Source organism: Ochotona curzoniae, unplaced genomic scaffold (genome assembly GCF_017591425.1).
Source record: "Ochotona curzoniae isolate NIBS_2020 unplaced genomic scaffold, NIBS_Ocur_1.0 scaffold_4505, whole genome shotgun sequence".
In the NCBI taxonomy this organism is placed as follows: domain Eukaryota; kingdom Metazoa; phylum Chordata; class Mammalia; order Lagomorpha; family Ochotonidae; genus Ochotona; species Ochotona curzoniae.
In genome coordinates this window covers 33139520-33161803 of record NW_024467118.1, presented here as the reverse complement: position 1 = coordinate 33161803, position 22284 = coordinate 33139520, and the positions used below count along the sequence as shown (strand labels likewise).

The 22284-nt window shown below is 41.1% G+C and overlaps 1 protein-coding gene across 1 annotated transcript in view; it reads right to left on the bottom strand.

The window, feature by feature from the left end:
* Positions 1–16452: 16452 nt before the first annotated feature.
* CCDC25 (coiled-coil domain containing 25) overlaps positions 16453–22284 on the bottom strand; it is a 31603-nt gene continuing 25771 nt past the window's right edge. The window contains exons 8-9 of the mRNA XM_040965867.1: positions 19647–19692; positions 16453–17943 (exon numbers count right to left, since the gene is read on the bottom strand). Coding sequence (XP_040821801.1) covers positions 17914–17943; positions 19647–19692 — 76 coding nt within the window. The 3' untranslated portion in view covers positions 16453–17913. The remainder of the gene's footprint in view (positions 17944–19646; positions 19693–22284) is intronic.

Genomic DNA, 22284 nt, shown 5'->3' with positions numbered 1-22284 from the left:
CACCTATCCATACTCCAGTCCTCCCAAACCCAGAGACACCATGTGTTCCTTTGTCAGACAGGCAGAATTGCTTAGGCGTCCCCAAATTCCCTCTTCTGCCCAGTTTCATGGATTGCTGGGCCACCTGGGACTGGAGCCAGGAAATCCAGCAGTGTCACTTGCCTGGCCTCGTCCATGGCTGATGCCTGTCTTCAGCCAACACTGACTCCACCCAGGCCCGTCCCTGCAGGTGGCTGCAGGACAGGCCCAGGCAGTTCTGCCCCAGCACTGAAATGTCAACAGCTCCAGGTCAGCACACTGAGCAAATTTGGTGGATGCCTACCTGGTATCTTCACACTCCCTTCCCCTTTTCTTTCATCTCAAAAGCCAAGAAAAATCCTCTTTATGAGAAGAAACTGAACATAAAAACAGTATCACTTTACATGTGCCTATCATTTTCTAGAAGGTTATTTGGCGTATATTATCTCATTTAATTGATCCCAAATCACTTTTTATGCCCAAACTGCTGCCTCCCTCATCGTTGCATTTTTTGTTCCTTTGTTGGTGATGGAAAGAGAGTTTTATGCGAAAGGAAAAGCTTTAGTACAAGAAAGAGGATTGCTTGCTTCCTTAGAAATGGGATTTGGGGGGCACGGCACGGTGGCGCAGTGGTTAAGGTCCTCGCCTTGCATTCCCTGGATCCCATATTTGCGCCGGTTCTATCCCGGCAGCCCCGCTTCCCATCCAGCTCCCTGCCTGTGGCCCGGGAAGGCAGTCGAGGACGGCCCAAAGCTTTGGGACCCTGCATCCGCGTGGGAGACCTGGAAGAGGCTCCTGGCTTCGGATCGGCATAGTATCGGCCGTTGCGCTCACTTGGGGAGTGAATCATCGGACGGAAGATCTTCCTCTCTGTCTCTCCTCTCTATATATCCGCCTTTCCAATAAAAAATAATAAAAGTAAATCTTTAAAAAAAAAAGAAATGGGATTTGGGGCTGCTGTTATAATACAGTGGGTAAAGCCACTTCCTGCTGATAGTGGCATCCTATATGGATGCTGCTTTTTGTACTGGAAGCTCCACTTCTGATCAAACTCCCTACTAATGATTTGGGAAAGGTAGATAAGATGATCTAGGTGTTTGGGCCCTTGCCACCATAGGGAGACTTGGGTGAAAATCCTGGCTCCTGGCTCTAGTCTGGCCCAGCCTTAGATGCTGCAGCCATCCAGGGATTAAGCTAGTAGATAGATTATCTCTCTGACTTTTGACTAAACGAATATAGTCTTTAAAAAATGAAGCTATTGAGCCTGGTGCAGTGGCTTAGCGGCTTAAGTCCTTGACTTGAAAGCGCCAGAATCCCATATGGACACCGGTTCTAAACCCAGCAGCCTTGCTTCCCATCCAGCTCCCTGCTTGTGGTCTGGGAAAGCAGTCGAGGATGGCCCAAAGCCTTGGGACCCTGCACCCATGTGGGAGAGACCTGGAAGAAGTTCCCGGATTCTGGCTTTGGATTGGTGTAGCACCAGCCGTTGCGGTCACTTGAGGAGTGAATCAGTAGATGGAAGATCTTCCTCTCTGTCTCTCCTCTCTGTATATCTGATTGCGATAAAAATAAACCTTTTTTTAAAAAAAATGAGGCTCTTGGCTTATTTGTTACTTGTTCTGGACTTGGAATCTGACACCTTTTAAGGAACTTCTTTGTGGAAAATGGCATTTAGAAATTATAATCTGGGCACAGTAAGTAGTACTCACAGCCTTGATCATTATTCTTGAGCCTGTGAATGGACAGTTAGACAACATTTTTTATACTTATTCATTTACTTTAAAATAACAACTTAAAGCTATGTATTAATGTAAATTAAGCATATTCCTAAAATACTTACTCTTTTTGGGCCAATGTAATAGCTCTATTGGCTAATCTTCCTTGCAAGCACGAGTATCCCATATAGGCACTGGTTCATGTCCTGGCTGCTCCATTTCCCATCCAATTCTCTGCTTGAGGCCTGGGAAAGTAGTGGAGGATTACCTAAGTCCTTGGAACTCTGCACCCATGTGGGAGACCTAAAGGGGGCCTCCTGGCTCCTAGCTTCACATCAGCTCAGTTCCAGCTATTGCGGCCATTTGGAGCGTGAATCAGCAGATGGAGGATCTTTGTTTCTCTTTCGCTCTGTAAATCTGTTTTTCCCATAAAAATAGACAAATAAATAAAATACTCTTTTAGAATGAGTTTAGATTTATAGAAAACTTGAGTGGCAGGCACAGGAATTCCCCATGTGTTCCTCCCTCCCATTCATTCTTGGCTTCTTCCATGATCTGAGTGGTGTATTTTTGACTGTGAGTGACACTACCTTGCCTGTTTACTCTGATGAGTCATATGCTCTGGGTTTGCACAGTATCAGGTCATGCGGACTAGTTTCACTGTCCTAACAGTCCTCTGTGCTCAACCTGTGCTTCAGTTCCCGGCAACAGTGCATTTTTTTTCATAGTCTTCATTGTTTTGTCTTTTACACATTATCTCATAGTTGAGATAATTATCTCATAGTGTGTCTCATAGACACACTGGTCTTTTCAGATTGTCTTGTTGCACTTGGTAATATGCATTTAATATTTCTCTATGCCTCCCCCCCCCCCCAAAAAAAGAGATGTTGTTTATTTGAGAGGGCCAAAGAGAGGAGACACAGAGATTTCTTTTCCATTGATTCACTCCACAAACATCATGGTTGGGACTAGCCCAAGGCAAAATCAGCAGCTGGTCAACCCAAGGTCCCCCATGTGGGCAGCAGCAACACATTTACTTGTCTCTATTTTATTCATCTCCATCACTATTGTCTCCCAGGGACTGCATCTGTAGGCAGCAGAAGGCAAGAGCCAGAGCTGGAGTCTGGTAACCTGATGTGGGATACAGATACCTCATCTGCCAAGCTAAAAGACCACTCCCTGTTCAAGTCTTCTGGTGGCTTCATAGCTCATTTATTTTTTAGTACTAGATACTGTTGTGGATACATTGCAGTTTATTTACTCATATACTTACTGAAGAACATATCGGTTGTTTCTAAGGTTTAGCAATTACAAATAAATCTGCTATATTTATGCAGGTTTCTGCACGGACATGTCTTCAATTCATTTGGATTAACACCAAAAAGTGTGGTTAGCAGGTCATATGGTAAGAGTACGGAAATATATATTTTAATATTTTTGGTTTAAAAACGGCAAACTCATGAACAAATTGCAAATAAAATACAGAGAACATTCCCCTAAATCACTGAGAATCAATTGCTGACACAAGGTCTCATAACACCCATATACTTCAGTGATATTTTCAGTAAACAAGGACTTCATTCCTCATAATCACAGTATAGCCATCAACAACAGGGACTTAACATTGACACTCACTACCTCCTCGTGCCTGCTGAGTTTCAGCATGATCTCAAGAATACCCTTTGTAGTAAATGATCTACTTCAGAATCACATGTTGTTTTTAGCTGCCATAATCTTTTTGTGCCCTTTAGTCTGGTGCAACTCTCCCATCTTTCCTTGAAGTTCATGCACCTGACACTTTCTAAGATTATAGGGCAGCCACTTTCTGGAACATCCCACAGTTTGTGTTTGTCTGATCACAGGATGTTTGTCTACAGCAAGACTCACTGAAGTGGTGCTGTGTCTTCACTGCAGGTAGGTAGATGGCACATGATTTCATTATGTTGAATTGCAAGTGACATATTCATGTGGATTGCTTCGTTAAGGCAGTGACCATCAGACCTCTGCATTGAAAAGCAACTCTTGTATCTTTGGTAAACAGGACACATTTTGTGGTGAAAATTTCATGTAAATACTTTAGGTGCCTACATCCTACTCTCTAAATTTTGATTGCTTTATGTATATATTAATTTCAGTAGGGACTCATAGCTTCCTAATTTATCCGGTGGTTTATAATCTTCTGGGGTCACTATTTGAAACTTAAACTGTTCCAGATAGGGTCGCTGGATTCTCCTTCAAACTCTGTGTCTCTTACTTTTCCCTGTTATTCTTGGAGTAATTTTTTATTTTCTGGTTCCAAAAGATATTCCAGACTTAACCTTGAGCTTTGATTACCCTATGGAGTCAGCCATTTCTCCAAAGAACCCATTTCCTTTGGTAGAGAACTGTGTCTAAAAACTGGGATTATGGCAGTAGATGGGGTTACTGCTCTATAAAATGCCCACTTAGAGGACATAGCTAGGACAGAAAAATATATACATACCTGTCAATCAATATATTTATAATTGTAGGAATCCATTAATTTAGTTTCAAGCTAATGCCAAAAACCCATTTGGACTTCACCCTTTCCATATTTCTACTACACTTCTCCAATGGTTAGAAATCTGGCTCTTCTTCTTAACATATATGTGTATATACATTTATATATATATATATTATTTTTTATGCCAGTTCCAACTCTCTCTTCACCATATACACATTTCCATAGACATTGTCTTCCCATCTTATGAGGATCCTGATGCCCACTCTATTGGGGCCCTAATATTTTAGGTGGACACCTTCCTCCACCCACCAGGGCCCAATAGTCCACGTTAGCCTACAGACCCACACTGCCACTGCCTCAGCCTGCTCAGGCCCTGACCCCTGTACTGAGCAACCTACTCTGCTACAGAGATGCTCTCCCGATCCTGCCAGTTTCTTGTCCCTCCCCACCAATTCCACCATCCATGTCCATTATTGCCTAATGGTTTAGGACTGAATTGCTCCAGAAGAGGAAGAGGTGAGAGTGAGGCAGAGGAAGAACAGCTATGCTTAATTTTCTAACAAAAAAATAATTGCTTTCTGAAAAAAAATTATTTTTCCAATTTGATGTTAGGAGGAGCATGGAGTTTTGTTTATGTCTTTGACTTCATATTTTCATTTCCTAGCTCATAAGCTCAAAATTTTAGTTCCTAACAGATAACATCAACATATTAACCTGTTTTCTGTTTTTTGTTCATTTATTTTGAATTTCATTCATTTATTTTGAAAATCAGTTACACAGAGAGAGACAAAGAAAAAGAGAAACAAGAAATCTTCCATCCACTCCTTCACCCCCCAGATGCTAACAGCAGCCAGCACTGGGTCAGACTGAAGTCAGGAACAGGAGCTTCATCCGGAAGAAACTAGCTAGAACGGATCCTTGCTACACAAATCTATTAACAATCTGAGCATCAAAAAAGGTATACTGATAGATTTTAGTCCTTTGGATAGAATATGAAATCTACTTTGATATAAGCAAACAACGGGGAGAAAACAAAGCTTTTTCTTAAAAGAAGGACAACTAATACATGTAGAGGAAGATGAAACTAGGGGGAAAAGTGTTGCTTTATAGTCATGATTGTAACAATCCAGGAGAAAAAGAAATCAATGAAGCTGGCAGGTCCAAGTGGGATAAAAAATGGAACAACAGCTACATAATTGAGTATTTCCAAGTCAAACACCTTTGAGATATGCATGTTTAGAATGGAGGAATCTGGCAGAGTGGCTTAATTAAATGATTAAAACTAACACCACAAAGAATGGAACAAATTCATATCATGTGAGACTTCCTACGGTGCAATAACAAGCAGACAGCATCACTTCTGTGATGTTCCTGCCAAAGAAATGCATAATCTGGGTGTGTTTGCAAGGAAATATTGCATAAATCCAAATGGCAGGAACTTCTACAAAGACAGCCTATAATTAAAAAACAGAATTCAAAGAACTTTCAGGGTTCGTTGCAAATAGAAGCAGACTGAAGAGATGTGGCAGCTGAGGAGACTTGGAATGCTGTGCTGGACCGGGTCCTTAGCCAGAACATCATACATTGCAAGAACGTCTCTGGCAGAAAGTGTTTGGGAAGCTGAAATTGCCCCCAACACATTACATAACTGGGTAGAGAGGTGGTTATAGTTAAAAATGTAGATGCAGATACCAATAAACACCAGAATATCTCAACACACTCAGCCTAACCAAGTGGTCACCTATAGCAGCAGGTACAGGGGAAGCAGTAGATAGAGTAAGGCCTGGGGACCAGATTGGCAATGTTCTTTTGGTACAATTTTTATTTTGAACTATATGATTGTAATAATCATTTCAATGAATAAACACTTCTAAGAAGTAGAAAGCACCATGATCATGTCCCTCCTCTAAGCCTCATGCCAACATTCAATTGTTTTTAAACATTTATTTATTTTAGGCCCAGTGCTGTGGCCTAGTGGCTAAAGTCCTTGTCTTGAATATGCTGGGATCCCATAAGGGCGCCGGTTCTAATCCCGGCAGCTGCACTTCCCATCCAGCTCCCTGCTTCTGGCCTGGGAAAGCAGTTGAGGATGGCCCAAAGCGATGGGACCCTGCATCCATGTAGGAGACCTGGACAAAGCTCCTAGCTCCTGGCTCCTGGCTTCGGATCAGCACAGCACTGGCTGTGGCGATCACTTGGGGAGTGAATCATCGGATGGAAGATCTTCCTCTGTCTCTCTTCCTCTCTGTATATCTGAGCTTCCTTGTTGTTCGTGTATCCACATACATCACATTGATCATACCTACTTGGACACTGAGGTGCTGTTATCACAAACATGAAGAGGCACTTCCTATCCTAAGCTCTGGAGGTTGTGCTTAGCAGCAACAAGTGCATGGTGTTATCCAACTTCATGTGCTGTCAACCCGTGGCCCTGTTCTCTGCCAGACTCTGCCCAGAATGCTCCTGGTAAATTCTGAGTAAACTTCAAAATCCAGACCAACTACTGCTGCCTTCTTGGAATCAGTAATTTGCCTCTTCTGTGTGCAGAAGGGAGCAACTCTCACAGGCATGAGCTCCCACAGGTGGGGAGATGCTTCGATGGCTGTGAAGGCAAACGAAGACCCATGCAGACTCTGCTGACAGAGCACATAGTTTGTGTTCATAGTTACTCCAGGCTTCTGCATCTACAGAAAGATCATATTCATTCCTAGAGGGGTTTAAGGTTTCAACAAGATCACCCCAATTCTTCCAGCCCTGTTCTATAGACCCATTCCTTTTCTTTTTTTCTTTTATTAGACTCCAATTATTTCATATGTCCCATTTCTCCCTGTCCACACCTTTATTTTAACCTGACTTGTCTTTGCTGGGTCCTGTAACTCCTCAGACCCTGTGATGCTGCCCTCACAAACGGGCTAAGATCATTCCAATTCACCCCTTAGATGGGTGCATCCGTGGCCTTGGCTGTCCTGTCTTCTTTTGTCTGGTCCACGGTTCACATTTGGCTAGTAAAAAAAAAGTTACCATTTCCTGTTAAATAGAACAACTACCAAAGCATTCCTGCCACTTCCCTTTGGGTAATATTTTGATCCAGTTCTCTTAACAGCCTGGCTTTTCATTATGCCAATGACTATCCCAACCTTTCCCCTTCATCCTCCAACTATTAACCTTGCTCCTGCTGCTAACTTCTTATAAATTACTTCATCTACTATTTTCTGGAAGCCAATCATTAAGAGCTTTGTTGTAATCCCTTCTGTGTGGGGGAAAAAAATGCCTTCTTGGTCTCAGTGGGTGAGTCACTTCTTGTCCTCCTAAGTCTTATCTTCCCGGTCCTCATGAAGGACATTTACAGTATCTATGGCTATTGCTAACAAAGACCTCTCAGTTCTTTTCTCTGAACTCTGAGAAATCGTGGAAGCAAGTCAGGAGGACCGCAAGTGTAGTTCTCTGAGGTGTATTTCCTTTTCTTGAGAAGGCTGTTGGACTGGTAGATCAGGAAGGTGCCATAAATGTATTTTATCTGGATTTACAAGCAAGCTGTTTTTGATAATGGTGTGGACAAGTAGGAAGATAAAATTCAGACTTAAGCAAAATCAGGATTAGTAACTGGTTGAGTATGCCTAAAGAGCTGAATGATGGCTTAATCTGATTGTTTCTTGGAGGCAGTAACCCAAGACTGATCTCATTAACATTTTCCCATGTTTTAGATAACAATATCAAAGGAATATTTACAAATATAGATACTATTTGTTAAAGGGGTTATGTTAGAAGGAATTACTAGAACCAAAATCAACTCAATAGGTAGAATATAACGAAGTGTCTTTAATAGGGAAAATTTCATCAAAAATGTCATGCTGAATGGAAGTAATAACTGCAGAAAAAACATTAATGAGAGTTCATGTTTATGAAGTTTCAATTACACCAATCACTGTATTGTTTAGGGAAAGTCGCCCAGGGGATAACATGTGAAGAAGAGCAAGGGGATCATTACCACAGAAGTCAGGAGAGTTAGAGGGAAAGGAGGGGTGGACTAGGGCTCTAGTCTAGACTAGGGGAGGGGTACTGTTCTACTTCTTAACCTATGTAAGATAACATTTAGGTATTATATTATTATCCTTGAACATTTTTTCATATACTCTTTTGTGTATTTGTTATATTATACAGTAAAAGATGTGAAGCCCAGAATAGTCTAATCAACATGGCATGTAGGACAGACAGGGGACTTCACTGACAACGGGGAGTCCTTGCTGCCCTCCTCTCCTGTGCATAGCCCATGTGCTACCACTGCCTTGAGCACGAAGCACATGGGGAGTGGCTGGGGGCCTCACTCTGTGTAATGAGAAAAGCCTACTTTTCTGCTGTGTCAGGTTTAATTACAGAGAATGGGGTTTTCACAGTTGGCTGCTGATTGCTCTCTTCAAAGTTTTCAAACTATTGTGTGAAGAGGAATCCAACTTGCACTGTGTGCTCCAGAAAACAGAATGACAAAAAAGACACTGTGAGGCTCAACTTGGCACAATAAAATAACTCTCTAATAATGGAATGACTAGGGAGCTATAGCTTCTGACCCAGGATGCATTCTTCTCCTGGAGAAGGTCTTGCGTTTACGGATGTGGTGTAGGGCTTAGAAGGGACTTTAAACCTTGCAACTTCCACTGGATAGGACTGTACCAAACCTGTATATCGTGCATGTAGTGAAAGAAGCTGACCCCAATCAGGTTTATAAACACATGCGTTATGTTTTGGCAGTGATGTTGTTTTAAAATCATTACACAATGTTGGTCTAGACTATTCAGGCACCTTCCGTCCCACATTTCAGTAGACTTCAACGGGAAAGAGTTTTGAGACCTTCCGGAAGCAAAGATTTTTAAGATGTGCTAAGGACACTAGGTCCAACTGCCCATCAATATACACAGAGCACACTATGGGCTCCCAGTGCCACAGAGGGGCAGAAGCTGAGACCTCTGTTTACTCTCTTCTGCCACCTGCTGGCCTTTTCCATCCTCTTTCTCCAGGACATTTGTGGTATCCACTCAGGAAGCCCCTTGTGGTATTTCCAGGAAGCCCCTGTGGTTTAATCCCTCCAAATGACTCCTACTAAATCCAGAAAACATCATAAACTCACAGTGAGGAGGTCTAGAAAATACATTAGAACATTTAAACCAAGATCTTTCAAATACTGACAGTCATGGACAACACACTATCCACAGAAAGGCCTGATTGGACCCATGTAGTTAGTTTTGAGTCAACATAGAAAAATTTGGTTTTAGCTTAAAAAAAAAAAAGAAAAGATGAAAAACTCTAGTTTTTAAATGAAATAGGATGTTGGTTAGTCATGGAGTGTCAATGTAGGGAGCAAAAAAGTGCCAAGCGTATTCACATTCCAATTTCAGGGTACTCCAATACAGGTCTTGCTAAACAACAGCAAAACCAATTGCCCAACAGTTATACAAGGAACAACTCAAAAGTGCTACACTGAAGGTAATCTACAGGCTTAGAAAGTGCCACAACTCACCCACTCCCACTCCAAGCTGAGCCTGGGCTGGTGATTGTGTACAGGTCAGATGAGATGGGTATCTTAGCCTCTTATTAGGGTTTGCTGGGCTGAAAGGCCCAGTTTTGGCTAGCCTTACCATTGAGACTGATTCTGCTTCTTGCCTGGAGAATTCCAAAGCCAGGAGATTAGCTAGAGCTGTCCATTGTCCATAATCGCAGGATGAGGGTGCGATGGTAGCAGTAGTCCAGACTGCATTTGCTCATTTGGAAGGCAGAGCTTGTTTCTGATCAAGCAAAAAACCAAGGGAGAAAGCTGAGTTCCAGGCTAGAGTTGAAGTGTTGAGAATTCACTGAAGAGGACTCCTGCCAAGGCACATGGACTCAAGTCTGCCAAAGAGGCCTTGGTTGAGGAAGACTGAAAGGACTCATCTACAAAGAGCATTCAGAGGTCACAGAAATACGGCACCAGCAAGCCTTTCAAAAGTGGAGAAGAATCCACAAATGAGTCCCATGAATAACTAGCACGGGAGGCACCAGCTGCATTGGAACTACTACCAGCTAGGTTACATTAGTGTCATCAAAGACTTCCCCCTTTCTAATCTCTGTTCTTGTCAAGGAGCTATCTAGCAGCTGACACTCCTTAAGCCTACTTTGTCTACCCTCATCCCGTTCTGGAGGAGCTGGCTGCTGGGAGGAGGCAAAGTGGATTATAACCAGGAAAAGCGATGAAGTTTTGAATTATGAGCCTGAAACTTTTATTTAAAGAGCATGGAGTTTTCACATCTCCAAGGGAGTCATAGTTTTAAAGTAGAATTGCTCTTGGATGGGAAACTGAGAAATCAAGGAATCTGGTCCAAGATTCATCAAAAGATGAAGAGAAACCAGAGCACTGTCAAAGAAAGCTTTTGAAACAAAAATCATTTCCTTTTTCTGTCCTATCAAGTTCAACTTCCTTAATGTACTTTATATTTATTGGCTTTGCTTATAAACTTGATTTCCCCATGGCAACATACAGCTGGGCTGGGCAACTGCCCCATTTATAGAGTAATGTGTTCTACAATGCCTCATAGTCACTAACCATGCGAGCCACCTTATTTTGCCTTCCTCAAGCCTGTTACCATCCTGGTCCTGGAGTGCTAGAATTCACAACCCCTGCTCATCCTATTCCTCAGTTTCCAATGGATTAATGGAGGCCTAGAGAAGACAACTGAGTTGTCATTAAGTCACAAAGAAAAGTAGATGTCTGCTCAAAGTCCACAATCAAGGAAGGGAAAGTCAGGGATAGAAACAGTGGGTGGCTCCTTTTCCTTCAGTCTACCATTCATATATACCAGCAAAATGCTTTAGTTTTCACTTGCCTTTGTTGGGGTCCAAAGAGGCAGCAGGGTTCCATCTGGCCCTGGGTGGAATCAAAGGGCAATTTGGGCAAAGACATATGAAGTTGCGTGGGGTCATTCCTGTTCTTCCTCCCTCCTCAAGCCCACACTGAGACAAAACTAGCTTTCTCATGTTCTTTGGTAACTGAGTTCATACTTTAACCGAAACAAGCTAACTAGGAAGCCATGCTGTAACTGTGTCCACTCAAAAGCTGATCCCTGGGCCAGACACCAAAGGATGCCTAATCTCCATGTTCATCTCTCTTTCTGCACCCACATTCGCCTGAAGTCCCAGCTGCCAGGTGTGGATGTCTGGTGTTTCCTTGAATGACATTCTCCAGAGGCAAACCTCTTCATCCTTCCAGCTGAGCCCCCAATTCTTCCAGGACAGGAAGCCTACAGAATTCCCCAGTTCAAAAACTGGTAGCATTGGCTGACCCTCAAGCAGGGGAACTGGGGTAGTTTCACTTCCTGCCTTTTTCTAAGATTTATTTATTTAATTCTGCATTGGAGAAGCAGATCAGATTTATGGAGAGGAGAAACAGAGAAAAATCTCCAGCCACTGGAAATCCAAATGCACTTACAATATGTGTTCACACTTCTTTCTGACCTTGAAACCCAGGAGATCCTGGGGGTGGGGGGTGCTGAGCTCTTCCTCTAGTTAACTAATGGAAAACCTGCAGGGAGGAAGCAGCACCGAATAGAGGTTTGTGTAGCTTCGTCACCCTCTAGAGAAGCTCTAGCTTCAGTTCTTGTTTAGATAGATGTGCAGGAGTATAAAAGCTCAGGTGACTGATTAATATTTTGTTAGCTAAAGTTCTAGTGTGTTATAGAACCTTGATCCATAGCTGGTGTTAAACTGGGCAGCATAAATCTCCTCCATGGCAGAGAAACGACAACCATGCAGCAGCTCACCTTGAGCTGGGAAGAACAGAACCTGGACCTCCTTCTCTATTCTCATTGAAATATTAATTGTGGGCACCAAGAAAGCTTTTTTTTTTTTTTTTTTGGTAACATGATGTAAGCTTTGTGACTTTCCATCCCTTAACAAAGACTCTCTGAAATGCAATTCTAGTTTTGAAATGAGTTATGTAAGCCTTTGCGATGCTGAGAACAAAAACCCTAAAATAAAAATTCCAATTGTGAGGGGATGTCAGAATATGAATGTAAGGGCCTTGTTGTTGAAGATCAGTCAGGGCAAGCCTGGCATGGTTGAAGGATACTACGTACAGTGCCTCTAATGATATTTTCTTTGTATCTATAACCTGTTGATGTTTGATTGTGTCTTTGCCAAGGGTCTAGAAGTTCCAAGACCAACAATTCAGCCTGTAATACCTGACAGACCGGCTCTCTTCTGAAGTCAGAAGCAAATGTGAACTTTCTCAACACAAAGCAAACTGCTGAGGCCGAAACCAAAACACCAGCAGGTTCCTGGGCAGCTAAGACCTCCTCTAGGCAGGATGTGGAATATCGACTGTAATTTTCCTATTTTTATAGCTGTGGTGGTTACATGAGTGGACTGATGTGGAAACAAAGCACAACACTAACTTTGGAGCATTCTTTCTGTTTTTTCAAACTTAAAATTGACACCCACTCACCAGGTTAGAGCACTGGCAGACATGACACGGATTTCTGGAGCAATAATTTCCAATGGCTGCCACTCCTTGGCTGTGTTCAAATGCAGAAAATGCTGAGTCAGTACCAATTAACACATGCACTGCAGAGACCAGTTTTTTGTATTATCTGCTACAGTGCAGACCTTCAGTCATAAGCACTAAGAAGGGAAGCTTGGCCCCCTCAATAACAGATATCACCATAAAATCAGAAAGCCAAACCCAAGCAAACAATGTGAGAAAAAAACAGACGATGTATAAACTAGTGACCAAACATGGTTAACAGATGGCAAGAGATAGTTACTTGTTTTCAGTGTACTGCTTGGTTTAACTAGTATTTACATGAATCTGCACATTTTTGTTAAGAATTGGTGCAGGGCTGTGGCATAGCACGTAAAGCTGTCACCAGAAGCTCCAGCATCACATATGGGTGCCAGTTTGAGTCCCAGCTGTTTCACTCCTGATCCAGCTCCCTGCAATGCACCTGGAAAAGCAGTGGCAGCCTGTCCAAGTCCTTGGGTCCCATATGGAAGATCTGAAAGAAAACTCCTGACTCTTAGCTTTGGACTTACTCAGACCTGGCCACCACTGAGACCATTTGGGAAGAGAAGATTTCTCTATTTGTGTTCCAAGTAAATAGATGAATCTTGAAAAAAAAAAGTTCTGGTTTCAAGCTACATTTCCCCTATAGATTGATTTGGTCAAATAGTAAACCCCAGAATTCCAGTAGCTAAGGCAGTCAAAATCTACACATGCAGGTGTTATTCTAACCAAAGAGAAATATAACTCAAATGTCTGCTAGTAAATATTTAAGAATTCAAGTATGTTTTACTTGGAAGAGAAAATGTACGTGTTGGTCATTCCCTCAACCCTAGTACTTCCCTGCAAACATTCCAGGTAACATTAAGGGAAGCTCAATGACAGAGGGGCAAAGTTCTGCCACTAGCCCAGCACCCTGCACTTATCTGTAAAATTGTTTCAGGAGGTCCTCAAATCCGTGGCCTCACACCTGCTGCCAGGGTTACTGTTGTCTGTCGCTCCGAAGCTTCATGTTCTGGGAGCTTGGTTCCAGCAGGGCAGCAAAGTGGTGGAACCTGTAACAGGTAGAGCCCAGCGGGAAGTGACTAGACACAGGACTCAAGCCTAATGAGTAGATTCATGGGACCCAAGGAATTCCCCAGAGACCAGACTGTTACAAAGCCTGGTCACACCATTAGCATGGCCATTTCTTGTCACAGCCAAGGAGGTCCTTACCAGACTTCTGGTTCCATGCTGTTCGGACCTCCCAGTTAGCAGGATTGTTAGATGAATAAATCTCCTTACTTGTAAAATATCTTGTCTTAACTATTTTCCTTTAGCCACACAAAAGGTTAGCAGTGTGGTGGGTTAGATCTCACTTGGGACATTTGCATCCCAAACTGGAAGGTCTAGTTCCAAGTCCTAGTTACTCTGCTTCAGACCCAAATTTTTATCAATATATCTCAGATACCAGGGTTTCTTCTACCCACATGGCAGGCTCAGAGGGAGTTCCTGGCTCCCAGCTGTCACCTGGCCCAGCCTTCAACACAGATATCTAGGGGATAAATCAGCAGATGAAAGATACCCGTTTCAAATAGAAACTTTGACGGGGGGAGGGGAGGAATATGGGGAGAAGGAAAGAGACACTGGACTGATCCACAGGCTAACATTTTAGGCAGATTTCTAAGAATGTGGGAGGGTAAGGGGGCAAGTTGGGAACTCCAAACACTAATTGCTCATGTATCATGGACTTTTAGTTCTAGGTACTTCAGTTCCCTTCCTGGAATTCTTGACCCATCCTTCTTTTACTCTGATTCGTCCCTCTCCTCCTAGGAACAAAAATGACTGAAGGGTATAATCACACATAGTTAAGAAATTTCTTCCATTTTCCTAAAAAAGTATAACTCTTGGAGAAGAAAAGTAAAAAATGAAATTGCGCAAACACATAGCTCAATCCAAACTACAAGCATTTGTTACATTTTACAGTTCATCTAGGACACGCTGTGTCTACAGCTGGTGGTATGATACTCTGAAATGAGACACACAGTTCTCCTGCCCACACTACCCACATGTGCCTGGTGGAAAAGAGCTCTCACTAAAGCAGTACATAAAATTGGAACTTGCTCAGGCAGCAGCAGTGCCATCTAAGTTACTAAGTTATCTAAGTTATCTAAGTTACTAAGTAACTGGAACTAGATGGAAGATTCACACTTAGCTTGGAATGTAAGTTTCTAACTGTATACTTTTGGTTGTAATTGGATCTCAGTCTAAGAAAATTGGTCCATTTATTCATTTTTGCCACCTATTTTCTCTATAAACAGCTCTGGCTCAGAAACGAACTTCCTCTCCCAGGAACATGTAACTCCATGAATAACAGCTCTGGTCTTCAGCTGAAGCAAACCCTTTCTCTCTAACCTTGCTGTGGATATGGCTCATGCTCTTACATGGAACAGTGAAACAGGTTCACTGAAATCTAAGTTTCAAGAACGAGCAAAGGACAATGAAGCAAAGCACAAAAAGATACCAAAGAAGTTCAGCTAAAGCCCACCACTTATTTTGAGATTACTGTTAAAACCTTCCATATTTTTTTTTAGTACCTGTTACAGTACCAGAACTGACAAAACTCCCTTGCCAAATGATTTCATCAATTAGAGGGGATAAGGTAAAATCTAAAGCTATCAAGATATAAAAGACTGTGACATAAACTTAAAAAGGCAACCCTTGAGCCCAACACAACAGATAGCATAGTGGTTAAATTCTCACCTAGCATGCGCCGGGATCCCATATGGGCACCAGTTCATATTCTGACTATTCCACTTTCCATCCAGCTCCAGGCTGGTGGCCTGGGAAAGCAGTTGAGGATGGTCCAAAGTCTTGGGCTCCTGCAGCTGGCTCCTGATCAGTTAAGCTGCAGCCATTGCAGCCACTTGGGGAGTGAACCAGTGGATGGAAGATCTTTCTCTATGTCTCTCCTTCTCTCTGTATATCTGCCATTCCAATAAAAATAAACACATCTTTTTTTTAATATAACCCTCACAGACTCAGAGTGCTGAAACTAGAGATAGAACTGAGCAATTCAGATTCATAAATTCTCAGGATTCACAGATTTGAACAAGCGCACAATCTGATTACAAAAAATAGCAACATTCACAAATTTTCCCCGCAACTACAGGAGCTGGATAAAATCCACCCAGGCTGAGGTAGGGGGAGATTGGACAGAGTAGCTGAAGTGAATGGAAAGTTAGATTCAATTCAAAGAATTCAGGACACATTTGACATTTTTAGCCAATGAAAGCTGGGAATTAGAAAATTTTCAACATTTGGACCACAGGAGGTCTCATACATACTCTATAACAGATGTGTTCTTCTTAGCTCATCTGCAGGTGCTGCAGCAAGGGGTAGAGAGGCCTGCAGAAGCAGATGCCAAGGAGCCACAGGTGATGCTGCAGGCACATCTGCTGCACCGAAGTGTTTGCTGGGGAGCATTAAAAGAGTGCGTGGAACAGCAGGCAGAAAGGTGATGGCGCTGCCGCAGAGCCACTGATGCACACTTGATCGAGAGTATGCCTGAGAAAGGATATTCATGTGGGCCCAGGAGAGAAGCATTTTTTCATGGAGAAGGAAAATGATTATCCCTTGGAAAATGAAGTTTTTCCAGCAACTTTACCCCTCAAACAAGCTCGGGAATGAGGCTACCCCATTTATAACAAAATTGAGACAACTTACAGATCCATGACTTCAATAAAAATATGATACTTTATTATAACTTTTAAATTTCAGAACTCCAGGCTGTGAATATCATCACAGATAGACAGACAGACAGACAGACACACACACACACACACAAAATCAACAATCTCTGGAGTCATTTTCCTTGTCCTCTCAAATTTTGGCCAATAGGTTATACCTTAGGGAGTTTTCCAGTTCTAACATGCCAGCTTAGACTTAATGAAAACACTAGTCTTTTGGTTTTATCCACAGTTCCAAAGTCATCACAGGTAGGAGATAATTTTTGCTTGATTAAACTACATTAACAATAAAACATTGCAAACAGAGTTCTGGGAATAGTTTTTATGTCTCCTACTTTGTAGGCTTTGTTCTTTTTTTCATTGTTTGGTTTGTCTCTTTCTATAGTTAGTGTTCAACATGCCACAGAATAATCATCATCTTGTATTCAGAATCACACTGAACACAGGGTAGATCAGATAAACAGCAGTTGTATTGTATTAAGTTACTGAACGTACAACCAAGAATCAACTATGAGGACACAACTCAAGATAAATATTATTTCAAGGCAAAGTAACAAATCTGGCTGGCTAGCAAAATGCTTAGTCCTAACTAAAAATTACAGTTACAATATAGATTTCTACTACATCTTGTTTCCCAAGTAAAAAATCATGTGAATTATAATCTCCCAAATGATTCCAGAGAACGTGTTCCTCTTTCTCCCTCCGGTCTGAGGGACGAGTGCTCCACTCTTCTCTCCTAAGTTGTCACATATGTGGCAAGGGTTAACTTTGTGCTGCCAAGCTCAGCCCTCACACCCACCATTTCTTTAAGTATGATGATGTAAGATGGACGTGCCCACTCACAGGAAGCAAGGACAGATGCAAGAGCTAGGAAACACTGAGAGGTAAGGATTATTATGCCAACAGACTCAGATCACACAATTAGAACATGAATATTGAAGCCAAAAATCGGAAAATGTCACTATCATCTTCAAAATTCACGTGCTTTTTTTCTAATCCAGAAATCTGGGATGAGGACATGTTCACGCATATTTCCAATCAACACATTCTTCTTAACGGAAGTGAAGATATTTTAAGAATATGAAAAGCAATTCAAGACATCTGTTTTCAGGGATAGACTACAGCAACAGAAATATTTTTCTGGTTTGTTCTAAAGTCTATCTCAAGAGCAAAAGCTGCCAGCTTTCATAAAGGATCAAGACATAATTCTTGCAAAAAACATTTTCATTTTGCTAAATGATATGCTGTTTACATGTCTGATCCTTTTCTGTCAGAAAAGGAAAAGAAAAAGAAGTAAGTTTTTTTTAAACCCCAACATCAGTATCTGTAGAATAAAGGTAGAAATTTGGTTGCTTTTTTAATAACTCAGAACACAGCTGAAGTCAAAAAGATCTGCAAAAAGATCCGCAACTGTCTCTATATCACATCATTCATGATCCTTTTCTCTTCTCACATGAATTCATCTGAATCATTGCCATCCTGCAGGAAACAAAAAAGCGAAACAGAAAAGGCTTGAAAAGGAATAACTAAATATTCTAATTCAAATTATAATCTTAAGAAGGCTCCTTATTACTAACCTCAGAATTAAGTAAAATTAAATCCACTCATCTCTTTCTCCATCTCAAATTGTTAGTTCCTAGACTCATAGCTATATCTAGAGTGTCACTGCACAGTTTGGTTTCACAGCAACAAGTGCACAAAGACTTCCGAATTATAAAATCAAAGCCAACTAGCCTAATAGTTAGGGTTAACAAATACAGCTGTAAGAAAACATGATTGGTTCTCCAACAAATATTTCAAATACTACCTCAACAGATTTGTGCCAACAATGTTGCCAGAGGGAAAAATGCCAGGTTTTCAGTATTTTCAACCTCAAGATTGTCACAGGTTTGTGATTTCTCAAGATGGTTTATGTAATTTTTTTAATAGTAAAAAATCATTAGTAAGCCAAATATAGGTTTGGCTTACTAATAAGCACACAAATTAAGTTGTGTGCTTTACTGAATTTTTGATTAGACAGAAATCTTTATGTGGTGGTATAATGGGACCAGTCTTATTGTGTGGCTTATAAACAAGTCCTAAAGACCTAACGTGGTGACCTTACTGGCTGGCATTCACTAACAAGGGCAGTCTGCTAACATTTGTTTGACAGTGTCAACCTGAAAAGAGTGCTGGTTTTGCTTTCTATCCCCGTCCTGAGGCTAACACCAGCACATCAGTGTTGTCAGAGAAAGGGATACAACTTAGGCTTATAAACGTTATTCTTCTTAGTTGTCCTTATCAGACGTCAAGAAAGTGTGAGATATGGATAGAAAAGGATGATTTCTGTGACGTTTGGTTTTATTTCCAGTTTCGTTCATGGATTTTCTGTGATTGTTTTCCTTTGGCCATCAGGAAACAAGACTACAGCAAAAAGTCTTTGGTATCTTTACAAAGAGCAGAAAAATGCTTATAATAAGGCTGTGACTTCCCTAGAGTTCTAAATCAAAATAATACCACCGGCATTATCTGAAACAGTCATAACATAACTTCAAGCATTAGTTTTTGATCCCAAACACGGAGAATGAATGCCAATAAGAAAATCTGGGTTGGTGAAAACAAAATGTGTTACTTGCTGTTGTCTATGGGTTAGATTTGCAGAGTTCCCATATGTATCTGAGTGCCTGTATTTGGAGGTTACAGGAACTTTTAAGTAGTATATCTGAAGTCCTAGGCTTTATCTGGACAATTTTTCTATTATACATTCTCTTTACTTTGAAAGTCAGTTATTTCGTCCCTTAGGCTAATGTGTTAAGTCTTAGAGCTAGCACTTTTAATTGAAGGAGATAATTTTGTTCTGGCTCAGTTACAATATGAACTCTACTGTCACACTGATAAGATAAAATATTAATAACCAGGTACTTTAGCATTTATGTAACTGGAAAATAGGGGGAAAAAAGGAAAAATTCTGTAAATACCATTAGATCTGCAATTTACAGCAGACAATCTTTTCTATCAGGTAATCTACTGAAGAGCAAATACAGTAAAAAATCCCCAAGGAAGGAGAGAGAAATGTCAGACAGAATCCAGTGTTTTGGCTGCCAAATCAGGATGAGTTATTTGCATAGACAAAATCAATAATGGTAAAAGCTCTTAGTGAACGATTTCAAGGCACATCATCAGACCAAGCTACTTGGACATACCTGATTTGAAGACATATTCTCAACTTTCATTAGTGATGAATAGCTCCTAGAAGATAAAAAAGTTCATTTACTTATTAGCACCATGGAGGGGTTTCAGAAGAAATTCAGCAGCTCTGCCCTCAAGGACATCACAACACTGGAAGGATAAACACCAACAAGCAATAAATAAGACATGAATAGCATTTTGTGACAAAGTTTTCTCATACATTTTTCACAACAGCTTTGCGAGTTAGGTGGCATCTTTCCCATTTCTTAGAGAAGAAACTTTCCCACAGCTAAGATCAGATATGATTCACAGTTGAGCTACATAGCTCACATTGCTAATGCTACAGGAATTCAAAGGAGGAAATTTATCAGTGTGGTCAAAAAACAGTCAGGGTATCCTTTACAGATGAGGTAGGACCCAAATTAAGCCTAACAAGTGGGCAGGATGAACGAGAGGGTATTTAGATCCAGAGAGTGGAATAAGCAAAGGCAAAGGGATAGCATTTATAATAATATGTTGACATTCAAACTAACCCAGGTGACATCTGGAAGAAAAATAAGGGCCAGTCAAGTTGCATGGACGTGGGGACACAACTATGTTGTCGTACTTCCATGAGCAAACACAATGAGGGCAGCAAGAAGCCTGAATACTTGACCTAGTACAGCAGAACCAGAATACTAATCTATGAAATATTCATACTATATGACTCTGTGCTAACGACTGGGTGTAGGATGGGCTGGGACGACAGTAGAAAATTAAAAATGTGACAAAATATAGCACTCAAAGAACTTGCAAAGAGGAAAAACCAGACAGTTAAAAGTTCTAATAAAAAAATACACAGGCACAAAACAAAGTGAGAACATGAAAAATTCTATTAGGGAATACACAGAGACAAAGTGAGACCATATAGCACCTGTGAATTTATAGCAAACAGAGCAGACGGCAAAGAGAGAAGTGAGTGGAGGTTAAGACTGGAGCAGTACTAACACGAGTTTTTACTATTTGCTGAATACTCTTGATTTTCCAGGAACTGAATCAAGTGCTTCATAAATTATTTCTACTCTCCACATCACATTACTGGGCAAGGAGCATTTTTCTTATATTAACACCTACATGTTTACATATACATATAAGCAGAATTGGGAAAATTAAATGAATTAGCTAAGTTCTTAGAACCATTAAGGGAGAATCCAGGTTTTGATTTTCAAGTATGATGCCTAAGCCCACATGCTTACAATGAAGTTCAGCCTGCTACAACTGTCCAATCTGCATCCATGGTGTTAACAGCTAAAATGGAAAAAAGGGAATAAAGATCTGTAAGAGAAAAATTGATGCCTATATCAAGATTTCTAGGTTGAATGATCTGAAGAGAATGACGCCCAAATGAGAACAAATGAGAAAATATTGCCAAGAAGATGTGGTTGATTGAGAAATTTTGCATTCGAGGTAATGACAAGGCATTCAAGTCAGTATGACTGTAGAAACTGAAAAGTAGAGGATTTGTCACAGTTAAAAATAGCTGGGAGACATCTAAAGAGAGATATTAGTAAGTATTATCTGTAATAAATAAAACCCAAGATCAACAAGTACATGAGAAGTAAAACAAAGACAGGCTAAATTTAAAAAAGACAATTCTAAAGTGTAGCTTTTAAAATTACCAGTGAAAATGATCTGTAAGCTTAGTCGTGGCAATCCACAAGCAAGGCTGAAGAACCACTGGGCCAGAATTCCCACGTATCTGAAAATAACAGAAAACTCTACCTTTCTACACATTTCCTCTGAGTTCCAACTCCTTGCATAGCAATATTTTGGATATTGTAAAGGTACACTCAGATTCTTATTTTGATATTTTAATTCATGGTCTATCCCCTACCAAACATAGCTTAGTTCTTTTCCTGAATTGCCAAGCTAAAGAAATGACATTTCTGTCCACTCCATTTCAAACCAGAAACCTAGGAGTCTTAGTCCCTTTCCTCAACCCAACCCACAGTCAAATGCCTTATGTAAAAAACCCTGTATATGCAAAATTACCTCCCATTGGTACAGTTCTATCTCCATATCAGCACCAAAATGCCATCAAAAACTTCCAACAGCTTCTTACCTGGCTTATCCATCCTCATTCTCACAGTTCTCTTTACACTCATGTTGGCAAAGTTACCTTCCCCAACTATAATCCTCACTCTACTGCCTCTTAGTTTAAGCCATCTGATGACTTCACAGTGCTTTAAGATGAAGATAAACGTGGTCAACAAGGCTCTGCATGGCCCTACTTATCTGCCTTGTCTTGCGTAAAGTCTTTGCCAGCACAGCATCCTCTGCTTAAGAGTTCTCCTCCCAGTACTTTGAAAGCAGCTAACCATTTCGATCTCAGCTTCAAGAATCACTATCAGGAAAACCAATCTCAGTTACTCATTCATTATATATTATATATGACTCACTGCATATGCAAAGCACTGGATCACATTCAAGGTGAACCACTGATACTCAAGTCCTTGGCAGGAAATTAGAATTCACATAAGGGGGGGACACACAGGGCATTAGCAATAGAAGACGACAGCAGCAGTGGGTGTGTCAGCAACAAAAAGAGCCAATCAAAGCAGTTGTTTCTTCACAAAACTACATCATCCGTTTCAACATCAATGGCCTCACCAT